Genomic DNA, 14,752 nt, shown 5'->3' with positions numbered 1-14,752 from the left:
TCTCAGACAGTGGATGTTGGAGTTGCGGAGGCTGCTCCATACCGCTTATATAACGTGGAAGATAGAAGTGTGGCGAGCGAGCAGGACAGATGTGATCGCTGTTCTTCTTCTCCGCTGTCGAGCGAAGGCATCCAGGTTTGTTCGTTGTAGAAGTTGTGAGTTCGGGTAAGTTGGTCTGTTGCCTGTCCAATCCAGAGAGTCAGAAATCAAAGGTTCTGAGTTGACGCAGTCGATGTGCGGATATATCGACTTTCAAGCCAGAAGACCTCTGACCGCAGCGAGATGGATACGCTCATCCCATAAGACTCTATGATATCCTTCGAGCAGATCCAGGATGAGGAAGTCGTGACTACGTCAGGAGACCATCCCAGGTGACCACGACTCTCGTATATAGAAGATTTTTGCCGGAGTGGGAGTCAGAGCGTTCTCGACGACATCAGAATGGCTTCCAGCTGCAGAAGGTGTTGATTTCCAGCAGTGCAAAGACACAAGGCAGTGTCCAGCAGAACGGTCACCGCTCGTAATGAAGACCGAACGTAGATCCATCCAGTCTGAGGTACTGGCGACCCCAGAACAATGAGGGAAGAGAATTTGCATATAGAGATGTTCAGGAATCGAGTTGGTATATAATGATGATAGGAAAGTAGAAAGGAATGGGAAGCGAAAGAGACTACTTGTATATCGGTTGCGAAAGGATAACCTGCAACAACAAGAAACCAGGCTACACCTTCGAGTACTGCAAGAAATGGCAACGAATCTTGGTTGACGAAGAAATTGCAAGTCTTGCTGTACCTTGTGGTAGGTGATTTCATGGTTCTGTCGTGCTGTTGTCACTAGCTCGAGTAGTGTTAGAGACTCTTTCCTGCCAATCGGAAGGATGATGTGCTTGGTGAGGGGCGAAAAGTGGGTGTGATGTTCAGGCATGTGACAAAGCTAGTCTCCGTTTTTCCTGGTTCTGTGATCGTGGAGGTGCTCCAACTGGATCCTTCGACCAACGCATAGCATTGTGTCCATCAGCCAGTAGATGATTGTATGCCAACTCATAGTTCCTTACTCAAGGGCGGAGACCGCATGTGGTTCCACCATGGTCAAGCAGGCGGCGATCTCGTGTCGTCAGTAGTGGCGATGGTCTTGTGGGTGCACATGATAGACTCTGTTCCTGGTTTTGAGTATGGTGGTCATTGGCTGGAAGCGAAGGGAAGAGCTTTACAAGCGAGAGCGGGTTGTTGGTGAAACAGCTGAGGGTCGGCAGTGGCATTGGTTGGCTCGAAAGAGTACCCATAACAGTTCTGTGCCAGCAGTAATGGACAGAGGCAAGGAAACATAAGCAATGAAAGTGTGGAGTAGGACAGAGAATCGGCAGAGTGTGCTGAGACTGCAAAGGGCGAGGCTCAAGTTGGCATGATCATTCTTGGGAACGGCGGGAACTAGTTAGCGACTACCGGAGGAGCGAAAGTCGACAACATAATTGGTGGTAACACATTCAGTTGGAACATGTCATATGAGTTGGAAGCACGAAGGCGTCATTGACCTACTGCACCTCAACATGGTCGAGATGTCTTGCAATTGGATACGAATGTAGCTCAAGCCGCTACTTCGAATACTTTTTGTCCTTAGTACGCTCCCCCGTGACAGCCAGATCTCCCTCAGCAATAAGCTTAGCAGCTGCAGAAGTCAAAACTAAATCGTCCTCCTCTTGTGCGGTACTAGTAACAAAATATGCTGTGGTCTGGACACGAGAACAAGAGCTTAAGGCAAGTTGCCAACTCGAGTGCGCTCAATTACCTAGAATCGTGTCAGCGCTATCGTACAAAGATGAGCAATTATGAATGCTGACCAACCATCTGACCATTTGAGCGAGCGGCGACTTCGGAGACGTGGTAAATGCAGCGTCTGACCTGACCCCACTGGCTGCGCTCCAAGCGCTGCTCCTTGAATGCCTTGTCATCAATGGCAGCTCTGTATAGGCGCTTGACGAGGTCCGTGATGAAGTCGGGATGGAATCCTTCTCCAAAGCGTGACTGTCCGTCGATGAGTGCCTCGACATTGTCGTGAGAAAGCACAACGATATCGGTGATGAGTTTACGAAGAGAAACTCCGGAAGGAGTCAGTTCGTACACCTTGTCGATTGTTGCAGCGCGAGGGAAGGCGAATTGGTCAGTGAAAAGTGATATCATTTCGTTGATGGCGACGTTCTGCAGGCGTGGGATGCCATACTTGTTGCCAAAGATGTAGATGTCGACCATCAGATCCCAGTACGTCCAGGGATCGATAGAAGGATTGTCAGAGCCGAGGCCGTAGCCACCAACTCTGTGGTCAGTGACCCAGCGCATGAACCTGCAGGTTACGTTATCAGCCACAAGACCCATGCTATTACCAAAACCACTTACTCTCGAACAACATCAGGCGAGTCCTCAGGCATACGGACAGTGTTGTTCTTTGACTCATCGTAGCAGCTGTATTTGATGGCACCAGCGAAGAAAGGTGAGTGAAAGGAGAGAATCTCGTGGAACCAGGTAAAGTGGGTTTCCTCGGCACCGACAATCAGAGTCATGAGCTTGTCTTTCATGTCTGTACAGGTGGCTGCCTGGAGAAGGATGTTGCTGGGTAAGAGTCAGCAACGTTATGGACGTATGCAAGTTGATCAACGCACCGTGGCCAAGGACCGCCAGGCTCGTTGGAACAGCATTTCCTGTTTGTGGGCTTCTTTGGGGGACGAGCTTTGGTCTTATTGTTCTGCTGGACGTCGGCATCACTGTCTGAGACATGATCGGGGCCGGCGGCGGCGGCGGAGGCGGCGACAGGAGTCACAGTGGTAGTAGGTGCTGTAGCGGCGTTGGTATTCAAGGCAGCCATGATGGCGAGTGGGTTGTTTTGGTAGATGGAGCGCGATTGGATAAAGAACAAAAAGTGTGAGAACAAAGTTCGCAATGGAAGCAAATATCGCGCTTTCCAAAATGAAGAGCAGACACGAAACTCGAACGACACCTTGGCGTGTGTTCACCTTGTGAAAGACCCAGATGGGGAAAGAACGTTCCGTAACTCTGCGGAAGTGTCAAGTCGCCATCGGCTCTGCCTGATGAAAGTCTGTCGAATAAGGTAAGAGTGAGCTTCGACCAAAGTAGAGAGATTTTCCTACTCACCCAGCTAGTATGCTGACTATTGCCTCTGCCTTGCCTCAACATCCACTCTAGCATCACTTCACTGACTCTTGCAAACATGCTGGCACTGCTGATAGAAAACTATGCAGTACATTCATCTTACAAATAGCAAACGCCTCGCATATGCTGATATATCGGACAAACAGCCGCTCTGACACCTCAACTCCTTGAAAGGGTATCTTGTTTGCCCTCAACACCCATAATCGAAACAAGCCAATTAACCTCTACCGAACGCGAAATTATTGCTTCAAGCCGCCTCCTCGACTTCTTCCAACACCCTCTCTCTTGCTTCACGCACCTCACTGTTGGCAACACTGACCTCGGATGTACTGCTGTTATTGCGACTCAAGATGGCCGGTCGCTTGGGTGACCTGTCTATCGCAGTTGGAGAATCTGAACGGCGGCGACTGAGCGATTTTGCCGAGCCTTGACTATGCCAGTTTTGTGTTTGAGGATGCAAAGCATTCTGTGACGAAGACTGTGATGGGGGAAACTTTCCTCCATTGCCTGGACTGCCGCCCATCAACATCAAAGCGTCCATGGCGTCTTGCTCGGCTTGTTGCGTTGGCATTGTTGAGCGTACGGGTGCTGGCCGCGACTTTGGTGTTGAAGGTATGTGCACTGGCGAGGAAGCTGATGGACGTCTGAATGTGTTGCTGCTCTGCGACGAGGCATGCAAGCCTGTTCCCGAATCTGGTAATGACCAAGATACTACGCCTGAGCCAGAACGTCTTTTCGAAGGTGGTGAGCGTATGTCGATTGGAGCACTCGATGCTGGTGGTGATGCAGCCATGCTCGGATGCAAAGCAGCAGCTAGTTTCTCGACCTCGTTGATGTTGCGATGCTCCCAGCCATGCTGCACCTTGACCATGGCATATGCGAGTCGTGTCTTGAGTTGAGCTGCCACCTGTGGCGACGCGTCAGTGGACAGACTTCGACATGGACACGAGAATCTTACCTCGCCAGCCTTGCTACCAGATGAGCTCACGCTCTCGGCCCTCGGTCTTTGTTCACCAGGAGTATCCACGACCTTGAGTAACCCATTGGCAGTTCTCTTATGTCTCGTCGGGCTGCTCATAGAGTCTGTCTGAGATTGCGACCGGTCTTCCGGTGTACGTAGTCGGCTACTGGATTGCGACGCGTCATTCTCGTCATGATCTTGTGGAACCCCAGGAGAAGTGGATTGAGACGTATCGCCAGTAGCTATACCGGTTGGAGCGGCAACGCCTTCGTCCTGAGAAGCCTGCGATTGCTGTCCTTGAGGATGCGATCGTTCCTTATCGACCTGGTTGACTGATGGCGGCGGCGGCATGCGCGTCGCGGGGTTTAAGGCCGAGGCAGATGGGCCTGACGGATGCATTTCGAAATGCTTTCCTACTCCGGGAACAGGTATACTCAAGTCCGACCTTGATGTTGTTGCTGTCAGCGTCTCCATGACTTTACGTGAGAATGCTTTGGTTGTCGAGAACGGGAAAGTAAAAAGATCAATTCAACATGATGATCCAATTGGCAGCAGACGCGACGTGCTGGTGGAGACGCGCACGCGCAAGGACCAACCATCATCGACATGAAGATGCGCACCGTTGAGCCCGCCCGACTTCCGAGCGAGACCCTGCCCGCCTTCACAACCTTACCATCACCTTGGGGCGGAGTGCACTCCTATACACTTTGCCGCCGTCGATCATATCGAGCACCTAGCTTGTAGCTTGTGGAACCTCAACGCCAGCTCATCAAGGTACCACCTTGATAAATCGTCTTGCTTGCATCTCGTTCCTGATTGATGTGCTGGACGTTGTTTGAGCTCCAGCGAATACTGAGGCTGATCACTTACGACAGATACGGTGTCACCGGCTAACAACACAGCTTCATTTGTTCTAACATGATACATTTATCGCTCTGTATCGAATGGGAATCGCAAGCCACGTTGTTTATTGGAGAGAACGAAACGAAAGCATATACGGCAGAAAAGCTACCAAGGCTGAATCGCCAGAAATGTAGCCTCCCTATGTGCTGGAGTTTGATGCTATCATGAACCACCAGGCCGACACACCAGACATCCCGCGCACTTGCCCATGACGCACCAATTCCAATCATCCTCTTCATGGATACACCAATGTCCATACCTGTTCAACTCTTGATTCGGATCATGCGCCGCTGGTAGCCACAATGGATATGGCCTTCTCAGAGGGAATCCGGCGAAAGATGTAGGCTCGTAACCATCCGGACATCTTGCATGCCAGGTAGGGATTGCAGCAGGTTTCTCATGAAAAGGCAGAGGCCGGGGCGTTCTGGCGTTGAGCTCTGCCACAGGCTTGAGCCTTTCCCCCCATCGTTCTGGTGTGAGTTCTACATCGGCGACGATTTCTGCAACTTCTTTGATCGGAGGAAGCCAAGGTCGGGGAGGCTTGGGATTCTTGTTCTCAATCATGTCCGGATTACGGGCAGTCGTCGAAGTCGGATAGGGGTTCCAATAGATCTGCTTGGGCGGCCAACCATCTTTGGTCTGCTGTTTGCGATGGCTCATTAGCTTCAGTGAGTACGGGAAGGCAGTAGTTGTGTTGTGTCAAAAGGGGCAATCGTACCGAAGATGTAGGTGATTCTGGAACCAAAGTCTCATTTGAACGTTCTTTGATGTCCTTGAAAGGCGAGTCGATGGGTTCATTGATGCCATCACCTTCAATCTCGGCGGGTTCTGGCGTTCCACGTGGTTCTTTGTCACCCCCACCATCTTTGGTGACAATGGGTTCTTTCTTTGGCTTGACTGGAGGGCTCCGTGGGATAGGTTTCCACACAATAATGCCTGGTATACCCTTCCCACCACCAGTAGATACAGACTTTCTAGGTCTTTTTCCATCTTTTTTACCCCCGGCTTTGACGCCTCCTTTTCGTTGGTCATGTCCCTGATCAGGATGCGGATCAGGACTGCTCCATCTTCTGGGCCTTTTTACCTTCGGACCGTCTCCCTTATTTTGGAGATGTTCTTGCTCAACCGGACCTCCAGTACGGCGAGTACCATGCCTCTGGCTTCCAGCGCTAGGTGTGATGCCATTTGCTCTGTCTTTGGCGAGAAGCTCCGCGATGAACTCGGGGATGGTCTGACTCAATTCGCGACTACTGAGGGTGAACTGGGGATGTGCAGGATTTGGACAGCGGAAGGTGAAGTTAGCTGGTGGAGGGAAGTTTGTCGTTGCTGGGGCTTGAAGTGGCAGGTTTGTGTTGATTATAGGTAGGGGTGGAGGGTAAGGTTGCTGGATGGGTTGATATTGCTGAGGTGAGCCACATAGGTAAGGTAAATAATCCGGTAGGGGTGGGCTGTAGAGTTGTAGATTTTGGGTCGAGGGCGATGGAGCCGCTGACCCGTCGTAGATTCGATGAACATTGGAGAAAGGTGGATGAGCTTGTCGGCCGCTTCTTGGCTGAGCAGATGGATAGGGTTGATGACGATGTTGGCGAGGATTTGGTGATGGCCTCGTCGGTAGATCGGTTGACTTTGGCATTGAGTCGCGACAGAAGGGTAATTAGGTGATTGATGATCGGTCAGGGAAGGAGGGTGTGAAGGTTGGAGATGATTGACTTGACTTTGAGCAACCGCTTCTGCTCTTAACGTGTTGGAGCAACTACACGAGACATCTCAGGTGTTGGATGTCTTGGAAGCGAGATGTTGTAGAATCTTCGTGATCCATTATAACACTGAAAATGTCTCTTCTGAATTGGGATTAATGTCTCAATTCGCGGCCTCGCTAATTCATCAGCCGTAGATTCATTGCTTCTTTGCTTTGCGCTACTCAAGCATCATCACCAAAAACGAAATTCTTCCAATTCGACGCCAATTGCTTGACTCCCTCTTCCAAGCTCCAGCCTTTGATCTCACACAGCTTCCTGACAATCTCCTCCAGATACCCATCCATTCTCTCGCCTGCAGTGTGTAAGTCGCTCTCAATCAGAATCCTATCATCGGGCACGGCCTTGACAGCCTCTTCAGTCTTCTCCACCCCGGCATGTGAAAAATTAATCACGGAAGAGAAGGAAAAGAAGATTTTGGCTGGGATGCGTGGGTCCAAGTATTGTTTCACTGTTTCTGCTGGTCCGGAGTAGGAGTGGAGACATATGCGTGGGGGATAAGGTGTTGGTTTTCTTTCTTCACCCACTTGCTCGTCCTTATGTTCAGTGGCTTGATGTTGTGCATTGGCTTCCTGTTTCCGGCGTTCTCGTTTGCTGGGGACTTTTCTCTCATGTCCTTTCCAGGTTTGTTGGAGTGTGTTGAAGACGACGCCATGGGCCTGAACGCCGTGGATGGAGGTTGCGCGACCGAGCTCCCCAGCCAGGTGTAACTGAGCGAGCAGAACCTTCTTCTGGTGATCCATGGAGACGCGGTAAGGTGAGAGGGTTCTGCCTTCCCGACCACCTGGTGTCAAGGCTTCATCTCTTTCTGTCTTCTGGCCAGGAAGCCAGGCCTCAGGGATGCGGAATTGTTTGTCCAGGCCTACTTCGCCGATCAAAGCAAGTGGGTACTTCTCGAGATATTTGCGCGTTTCTGACAGGAAGACGGAGAATGGGCGAGGATCTGGCAGGCGCAAGAGGAAGTCGCGATCCTCGGGCTTGGGCGTCAGAGCGGACTGGTAGTGTTCGACCTTCTGGTCGGGTGTAAGAGTGGTGGTATCTGGGTAGGTTTCTTCGTCGAACATCTGGTGGGAGAACCAAGGGTGCCAGCCGAAACAGGGTATCACTTTCTGCTCCTTGCTGTTGGGTAGTCAGTAAGTTGGAGGTATGCCGACAATGACGATCAGGGCGGGAGAAGGGCTGAAGTGTACCTTGCTTATCTGTACCTACCTCCAATCTTCTTGCGACTTGCTTTTAACACCCAGCTTGTCGGCGGTCTCAGCTACTAGTTCTTGGTCCTGAGCACGTGTGGCCATGATTGTCAGAATTCTGGCGTGCATGTCCGGGATAGAGCTGATGTTGGCAACAGTGTCTGTCGGGTGACAATGGGCATCAAAAACACCCAAGTCCCACGGGAAGGCTTCATCTTTGTGTTCTCCCATATTGATGTCTTATTCCGATGATAGAAAGAATCAAGTGCGGTGGTCATGTTCGAAATGTTGCTTTCCCCAGCGATGACGTTCATCGTACGCGAGTCAACCTTGAAAGAGCCGCATCTTCTTTGTGTCGCAAGACCCTTTCTTCACATGCTGAAGAGTCGCACAACATTTTTCTTACGCTGAGGTACAAGATGATTGAAAGCCAGAGTCCATGACGAGTCCATGGTCTGGCCATGTCAGGTCATAGATATATCCACCACCAATCTCCTGTAAAACACTTTGCCCTCAGTGCGCCGGCAGATGCGACCAAAAAGTCATGACCAAGGGGTAAATACGATTTACGGCGGCTAAGGACGCCGGAGATTATCACTGGCAAATCGGAAACGATGGATCCGAGGGGCTCAACGGCCTTGGCGAATATCGTTCGACTTTTTGTTGATGCGTACAATTTAACGCGGCGTGGTCTTGGGTCGCCATCCTATCGTGACTTTCGCCATTGTAATCCTCTAGATTTGCATTGCGGGAGGCGTGTCTTTCATTCCTTCTTTTCAATCGCCGTTCTTTCGTTGAAGAGGATCCGTCTTTCCTTCTTCCTTTATACCCTTTTTGTTCTCTTTTCTCCCTTATCTCGTCTCTGGATTGGGATACGGCGACGGACACTTTACAATGTCTGTCATGAACGCGAGTTATGCCTCGCCCGTCGCGGATGCGGCTTTCGCAAAAATCAATGCGATTGCGCCTGAGGGATTTGTACAGCGTCTTCTCGCCGGTGTGAATGCATGGACTGTTGTCTTTACTCTACTCATTGGCGCTGTTCTCTACGATCAGGGTGAGTCCACGCGATCGCGAAATCATGAGATTCTCAGACTGACCCAATCGCAGTGTCATATCTCTACCACAAGGGCTCAATCGTGGGCCCCATGTTCAAGATTCCCTTCATTGGACCTTTCCTCGAATCGGTGAACCCAAAGTTCGAAAAGTACAACGCAAAATGGCAGAGTGGTCCCCTGAGCTGTGTTTCCGTCTTCCACAAGTTCGTCGTTATCGCCTCGACACGCGACATGGCCCGCAAGGTCTTCAACTCTCCCACCTACGTCAAGCCCTGCGTCGTTGACATCGCCTACAAACTCCTCCGTCCTACCAACTGGGTCTTCCTCGATGGCAAGGCTCACGTCGACTACCGCAAAGGTCTCAACGGCCTTTTCACCCGCCAGGCTCTCGAGCTTTACTTGCCCGGCCAAGAGGAGGTTTACGACGCATACTTCGCTCGCTTCCTCAAAGTTACCAAAGATGCCGGCAACAAGCCTGTTGCTTTCATGTCTGAGTTCAGAGAATTGCTTTGCGCCGTCTCTTGCAGAACCTTTGTTGGTCACTACATCAGCGACGAGGCCATCAAGAAGATCGCCGACGACTACTACATGATTACCGCTGCTCTCGAGCTTGTCAACTTCCCGATCATCATTCCCTTCACCAAGACCTGGTACGGCAAGAAGGCCGCTGACATGGTTCTCGATGAGTTCGCCAAGTGTGCTGCAAAGGCCAAGGTCCGCATGAACGCTGGTGGCGAGATGCACAGCATTCTCGATGCATGGGTCAAGCAGATGATTGATTCCGAAGCCTACCGCACCAAGCTTGCCAGTGGCGTCAAGATGGACGATTCCGAGAAGCCTGCCATGCTTATCCGTACATTCACCGACTACGAAATCGCCCAGACTCTTTTCACCTTCCTTTTCGCTTCTCAGGATGCCACCAGCAGTGCCGCCACTTGGCTCTTCCAGATCGTTGCTGACCGTCCCGATGTTATGGAGAAGCTGCGCGAGGAGAACATGCGCGTCCGCAAGGGCGACAAGAACGCTCGTTTGACAATGGACATGCTCGAGTCAATGCCTTACACCAGAGCAGTTGTCAAGGAGCAGCTCCGTTACCGTCCCCCCGTCCTGATGGTTCCTTACCTCGTCAAGAAGGACTTCCCCGTCACCGAGACCTACACCGCAAAGAAGGGCTCTATGATCATCCCTACAACATACCCTGCCCTTCACGACCCTGTAGCATACCCCGAACCTGAGACCTTTGACCCTGAGAGATGGATCACTGGTGATGCTGAGAAGCACCCCAAGAACTGGCTTGTGTTCGGCACAGGACCCCACTACTGTCTCGGACAGACATATGCCACACTCAATCTGATGGCCATGATTGGCAAGGCATGTGTTGAGATGGACTGGAAGCACGAAGTTACGCCCTTGTCAGAGGAGATTAAGATTTTCGCCACGATTTTCCCCCAGGTGTGTATTCTTGATGATCCTTATACCACGAAAGTATTCACTAACATAACTCGCAGGATGACTGTCTTCTTACATTCAGCAAAAGGGATTAGAGGAATGGATATCATGTGCTCCGCCTCAGAGATTACACGCAGAAAGAAAAAGTGCTGTGTGATGTTTTAGAAGTACAGGAATATTCCCCAACCCCTACAAATGATAGACTAATTTTATTTTAATGCTCTTCAACTTTATCTCTTATGACATGTCGTTCATACAAGAATGTGATACCTGTAATCTTGTACGCTGTGTGACAATCTACTTTGCTTGTGATCCGTACTCTGATTTGTAGAGTGGAAATAATGCTGATCAGGGACCTCGGTTTGCGGAGAACAAGACCGACAGTTCGGCGATGATGCAACCTCCAATCGAAATCCAACTTCAACTTCGTTCACGGGTATCTACTTGCTGTCGCACAAAACACAAGTACATCCAACATGTCGGTAAAAAGGATCTCTACTTTTACTACCAGAGCAGTTATCGCATCGGCGCGACCTGCCAGATTCCAGGCTTCGAGTCTCTTGAATACATCAACGAAGCTTCGAACCACCATCCAGCGACCGGCGACGACATGTCACGTACAGCACCGCTTCCACTCGACTGAAGGCAAACTCAACAACAAAGTCTGGGATTTCGATTCTATCAAGCAATTGACCGAACAACCATCTACCGACCGCGTCTTGATTGGTACGTTGTCCACTCTTTCTAGCTGTCTCCTGCCAATCTCTCGGACCCATCTCTTTTCCTCTTTATCATCTAGCTCAGACCTAACTCCCTACCACAGACGTCCGCGAACCCACCGAATTCGAAGCCGGCTACATCCCCACCGCCATCAACATCCCCGTCGGTTCCGCTCCAGACGCCCTTTTCATGCCCGCCCACGAATTTGAAGATAAATTTGGTTTCGAAAAGCCCACCGCAGATCAAGAGCTTGTGTTTTATTGTAAAGCTGGTGTTAGGAGTAGTGCGGCGGCTGAGCTGGCAAGGCAGGTTGGCTATAAGAACGTGGGTGAGTATAGGGGGAGTTGGTTGGAGTGGAGTAAGAAGGGTGGGAGGAGTGAGAGGGACTAAATGTCGAAGACGTGAAGAGGCGGGATAAACATCCATGCATAGAGATAAGTCTTGCAGCGAGTCGTGGTATAGCAGCATATCATCGTGATGACTGCCTCGTCATGAGAGGCTATCTCCAACGATGCTTGAATTGTGCATTTCTACAGCTATACGCGTGACAAAGTTTAGCACATAGTGAAGTGCTTCCGCTACCGACGTGCTCGCACTCGGCCTGTGAAGCGTGTCGCATGCCTCTCACTTTTTTCTCTACATGCAGTACACATACTGTAGAGACAGATAAGTGCGAGTCTCGAGTACCAATTCTGGGCCTTGCCTGTTCGGGAGAAATAATAGAGAAAGCTTATTGTTCGATAAGCAAGACGCGCGGAAACCGACCGCATAAGGCCACTTGATCGCAGAGAGGTTGATAACATATCGTATCTGCAGACTGGACCACCTTTCTTGGAGCGCAACACAGTCAAAACATTAGACAATGTATGGCGAAGGAGCCCGCGGCCACCCGTCGTGCCCTTCTCTTGCCGTGTGATGGCCCTCCCATTAGCGGTCCACCCCAGATTGGGCATCTCTATGCGACTTATCTTATCGTTCTCCCGGCTGTACATGCTTAATTGGGTATAGCGCATTTTGACAACAGTACCGCCTCTCATAGCTCCAGTAAATATAAGTAGAGGTGTCTGTCCTTGGTGACACGATTACTCCTCTGCTCATACCATCCTCGCCTTCTCCTCTTTGCCAGTCATGGCTCCCTCTCATCCTCTTTCCATCCTCTCCATCGAGGAGACCAACCTCGCAAGAGAGATTGTTCTCGCTCACCACGACAAGGAAGTCATTGACTTTAGAGAGATCTTCCTCCAAGAGCCTACTAAGGCAGAGCTTGTCAAGTACCTTCAGCTTGAGCACTCTGGTCGCTTGTCTCCTACATCTCCCCGACCTGCTCGTCTCGCTAAATGCCAGTACGATGTCATTGGTTCGGACAGAATTCCTTCCTACCAAGAATCTGTGGTAGACATTGGTTCGAAGAAGAGGACCAAGCATGAAGTTATCGGCAAGGAACACCAGGCTGCTTTGACCTTGTAAGTTGTACAAGCACCGTCTTCCTCATAATCACTAACCCCTAGCAGGAAAGAATTTGAGGTTCTTGTCAGTGTCTGCAAGGCTGACCCCAAGTTCAAGCAAGCAATTGCTGAGCTAAACATCCCTGACTACTACGAGATCGTCGTTGAGCCTTGGCCATACGGTGGTCTTGATGAGGAGGATGAGAGCCGTCGCTACTTCCAAGGCCTCATCTTTGCACAGGACACACGCAACAACAATGCCGATTCAAACTTCTACGCTTTCCCCCTACCTTTGATCCCTGTCCTCGACATCCACAAGAAGGAAATTTGCCGCATTGACAAACTTGCCACCGGAGGAAAGAACGACGCTTTGACAGCAAAGACTCATGGCGAAAAGATTCTTGAGCACTGCACTACCGCCGAATACGTTCCTGAGCTTCTGCCTCAAGGCGTTAGACAGGATCTCAAGACTCTGAATGTTCTCCAACCGGATGGTCCCTCATTCAAGGTCAGCGATGAGTCTCTGGTTGAATGGCAGAAGTGGCGTTTCCGTGTCTCTTTCAACCCTCGTGAGGGTGCCGTTATCCACGATGTTCACTACGATGGAAGAAGTGTCGCCTACAGACTTTCCGTCAGCGAGATGACTGTCCCCTACGCAGATGCTCGTCCTCCCTTCCAAAGAAAGCAAGCCTTTGACTTTGGTGATGGTGGCGCCGGAAATTGCGCCAACAATCTTTCTCTCGGATGTGACTGTCTTGGTGTTATTAAGTACTTCGACGCTGTCATTGTCGACGATGATGGTAAGGGTAAAGTCCACCCCAACGTCATCTGCCTGCACGAGCAAGACGAGGGTATCGGCTGGAAGCACACCAACTGGCGCACTGGGCGCGCAGTCGTAACTCGCAGCCGTGTTTTGGTCGTCCAATTCATCATCACTCTGGCCAACTACGAATACGTCTTCGCCTACAAGTTTGACCAATCTGGCGGCATCGACATTGAGACTAGAGCAACCGGTATCGTCAGCTGTGTCAACATCGACCCCGGCAAGACCAGCAACTACGGCAATGTCGTCAACCCTGGTGTACTCGCCCAAAACCATCAACATATCTTTGCTTTCCGCATTGATCCTGCAATCGACGGCCACAGCAATACAGTCATCACAGAAGAATCCCACGCTGTACCCATGAATCCCAAAACCAACCCTCGCGGAAACTACTACGAAGTCCGCAAAACGCCTGTCGAGAAAGCCACCTGGGCAGATGCTGAACCCCGTCTCAACCGCGTCTTCAAGATCGTCAACGAGAACATCAAAAACCCCATCTCCGGCAACAGTGTAGGCTACAAGCTGGTACCTCCCGCTACACAGCTTCTCCTCGCAGACCCAGCTTCCGTACAAGCTCAACGTGCTCAATTCGCTCAACACCACGTCTGGGTTACTAAATACAAAGATGACGAACTCTTCGCCGGTGGCCGCTTTACCATGCAATCGCGCAAGGAAGTCGACGGTGTTGCAGACGCCGTTGCCCGTGGCGACAACACCAGAGACACTGATGTGGTTGTATGGAGTGTATTCGGTCTCACCCACAACCCTCGCGTTGAAGATTGGCCAGTCATGCCTTGCGAAATCCACCAAGTGCATTTGCGTCCTACAGATTTCTTCACCGCTAATCCCAGTATCGATGTGCCGCCGAGCAGCAACAAGGCTAGTGTGGAGGTGCCGAAGAGTTGTTGTCAACCTGCTCAGGGAAAGCTCTAAGTGCCCTTCTTCGAAAAGAGCTTTGAGTTTGGGGAAGATGTGTGGAGGAAGGAATGAGAGGTGTAGGTCCCTCGGATGACTGTAATGACTTTTGATATAGGGATGTGAGTCTCCCGACATGTTCAAGATATTAATGACTTCTAGACCTGGATGCGAGTCTCCATTGTAACGACTTTAGATACCAAATTTGCAACTTTGTTTTTGCCAGTTTACCTTCTGCTTCTTATCTCTGCCTTATATGTTGCCGCATCTGATTTTATAACGTCTCGAAAGACTTTACGTTTTTAGAAAAAGTAGCTCTTGACAAAGTGGCCTGGCGTTTTGAGAAGTCACTGGTCGGGGAAGAAGAAGG

General features: G+C 50.7%; 6 protein-coding genes across 6 annotated transcripts; 3 read left to right on the top strand and 3 right to left on the bottom strand.

Annotated features, from left to right (window-relative positions):
- Nucleotides 1-1,613: 1,613 nt before the first annotated feature.
- M438DRAFT_174974 (uncharacterized protein) lies at nucleotides 1,614-2,725 on the bottom strand. Its single transcript, XM_029899153.1, has 3 exons — nucleotides 2,391-2,725; nucleotides 1,842-2,337; nucleotides 1,614-1,785 (listed from the first exon to the last, which is right to left on the bottom strand). The coding sequence occupies exons 1-3, from the start codon at nucleotides 2,567-2,569 to the stop codon at nucleotides 1,750-1,752; spliced, it is 711 nt and encodes a 236-aa protein (XP_029762547.1). The 5' UTR covers nucleotides 2,570-2,725; the 3' UTR covers nucleotides 1,614-1,749.
- Nucleotides 2,726-3,408: 683 nt separating this feature from the next.
- On the bottom strand, nucleotides 3,409-6,658 carry M438DRAFT_333268 (uncharacterized protein; the record flags this gene model as incomplete). Its single annotated transcript, XM_029903588.1, has 4 exons — nucleotides 3,409-4,068; nucleotides 4,120-4,567; nucleotides 5,285-5,667; nucleotides 5,744-6,658. 4 exons carry the CDS (start codon nucleotides 6,656-6,658, stop codon nucleotides 3,409-3,411), a joined length of 2,406 nt encoding a protein of 801 aa, XP_029762546.1.
- Nucleotides 6,471-8,396, bottom strand: M438DRAFT_343821 (Metallo-dependent hydrolase). The gene is made up of 2 exons (XM_029905073.1): nucleotides 7,992-8,396; nucleotides 6,471-7,901 (listed from the first exon to the last, which is right to left on the bottom strand). Exons 1-2 carry the CDS (start codon nucleotides 8,201-8,203, stop codon nucleotides 6,947-6,949), a joined length of 1,167 nt encoding a protein of 388 aa, XP_029762545.1. The 5' UTR covers nucleotides 8,204-8,396; the 3' UTR covers nucleotides 6,471-6,946.
- A 285-nt stretch (nucleotides 8,397-8,681) lies between these two features.
- On the top strand, nucleotides 8,682-10,719 carry M438DRAFT_395622 (sterol C-22 desaturase). Its single transcript, XM_029909227.1, has 3 exons — nucleotides 8,682-9,029; nucleotides 9,083-10,482; nucleotides 10,539-10,719. Exons 1-3 carry the CDS (start codon nucleotides 8,867-8,869, stop codon nucleotides 10,572-10,574), a joined length of 1,599 nt encoding a protein of 532 aa, XP_029762544.1. The 5' UTR covers nucleotides 8,682-8,866; the 3' UTR covers nucleotides 10,575-10,719.
- A 416-nt stretch (nucleotides 10,720-11,135) lies between these two features.
- M438DRAFT_257909 (Rhodanese-like protein) lies at nucleotides 11,136-11,574 on the top strand (the record flags this gene model as incomplete). Its single annotated transcript, XM_029899735.1, has 2 exons — nucleotides 11,136-11,205; nucleotides 11,303-11,574. Coding segments are annotated over 2 exons (342 nt in total), but the record flags the coding sequence as incomplete, so codon positions are not given.
- Nucleotides 11,575-12,279: 705 nt separating this feature from the next.
- On the top strand, nucleotides 12,280-14,608 carry M438DRAFT_314789 (putative copper amine oxidase). Its single transcript, XM_029902625.1, has 2 exons — nucleotides 12,280-12,662; nucleotides 12,711-14,608. Exons 1-2 carry the CDS (start codon nucleotides 12,328-12,330, stop codon nucleotides 14,398-14,400), a joined length of 2,025 nt encoding a protein of 674 aa, XP_029762542.1. The 5' UTR covers nucleotides 12,280-12,327; the 3' UTR covers nucleotides 14,401-14,608.
- The last annotated feature ends 144 nt before the right edge of the window (nucleotides 14,609-14,752 follow it).

This window comes from Aureobasidium pullulans (genome assembly GCF_000721785.1).
Source record: "Aureobasidium pullulans EXF-150 unplaced genomic scaffold scaffold_5, whole genome shotgun sequence".
NCBI lineage: Eukaryota > Fungi > Ascomycota > Dothideomycetes > Dothideales > Saccotheciaceae > Aureobasidium > Aureobasidium pullulans.
The sequence above is the reverse complement of the archived record's forward strand: the minus strand, read 5'-3'. Positions and strand labels throughout refer to the sequence as shown.

Bases quoted from the DNA above. Each gene is read 5' to 3' on its own strand.
- M438DRAFT_395622 (XM_029909227.1), top strand. From the start codon at position 8,867: ATGTCTGTCATGAACGCGAGTTATGCCTCGCCCGTCGCGGATGCGGCT. The intron at 9,030-9,082 runs GTGAGTCCACGC...ACCCAATCGCAG, and splicing joins CGCTGTTCTCTACGATCAGG to TGTCATATCTCTACCACAAG. The intron at 10,483-10,538 runs GTGTGTATTCTT...CATAACTCGCAG, and splicing joins TCGCCACGATTTTCCCCCAG to GATGACTGTCTTCTTACATT.
- M438DRAFT_174974 (XM_029899153.1), bottom strand. From the start codon at position 2,569: ATGAAAGACAAGCTCATGACTCTGATTGTCGGTGCCGAGGAAACCCAC. The intron at 2,338-2,390 runs GTAAGTGGTTTT...CGTAACCTGCAG, and splicing joins TCGCCTGATGTTGTTCGAGA to GTTCATGCGCTGGGTCACTG. The intron at 1,786-1,841 runs GTTGGTCAGCAT...ACACGATTCTAG, and splicing joins CTCGCTCAAATGGTCAGATG to GTAATTGAGCGCACTCGAGT.
- M438DRAFT_343821 (XM_029905073.1), bottom strand. From the start codon at position 8,203: ATGGGAGAACACAAAGATGAAGCCTTCCCGTGGGACTTGGGTGTTTTT. The intron at 7,902-7,991 runs GTAGGTACAGAT...ACTACCCAACAG, and splicing joins AAGTCGCAAGAAGATTGGAG to CAAGGAGCAGAAAGTGATAC.
- M438DRAFT_314789 (XM_029902625.1), top strand. From the start codon at position 12,328: ATGGCTCCCTCTCATCCTCTTTCCATCCTCTCCATCGAGGAGACCAAC. The intron at 12,663-12,710 runs GTAAGTTGTACA...AACCCCTAGCAG, and splicing joins CACCAGGCTGCTTTGACCTT to GAAAGAATTTGAGGTTCTTG.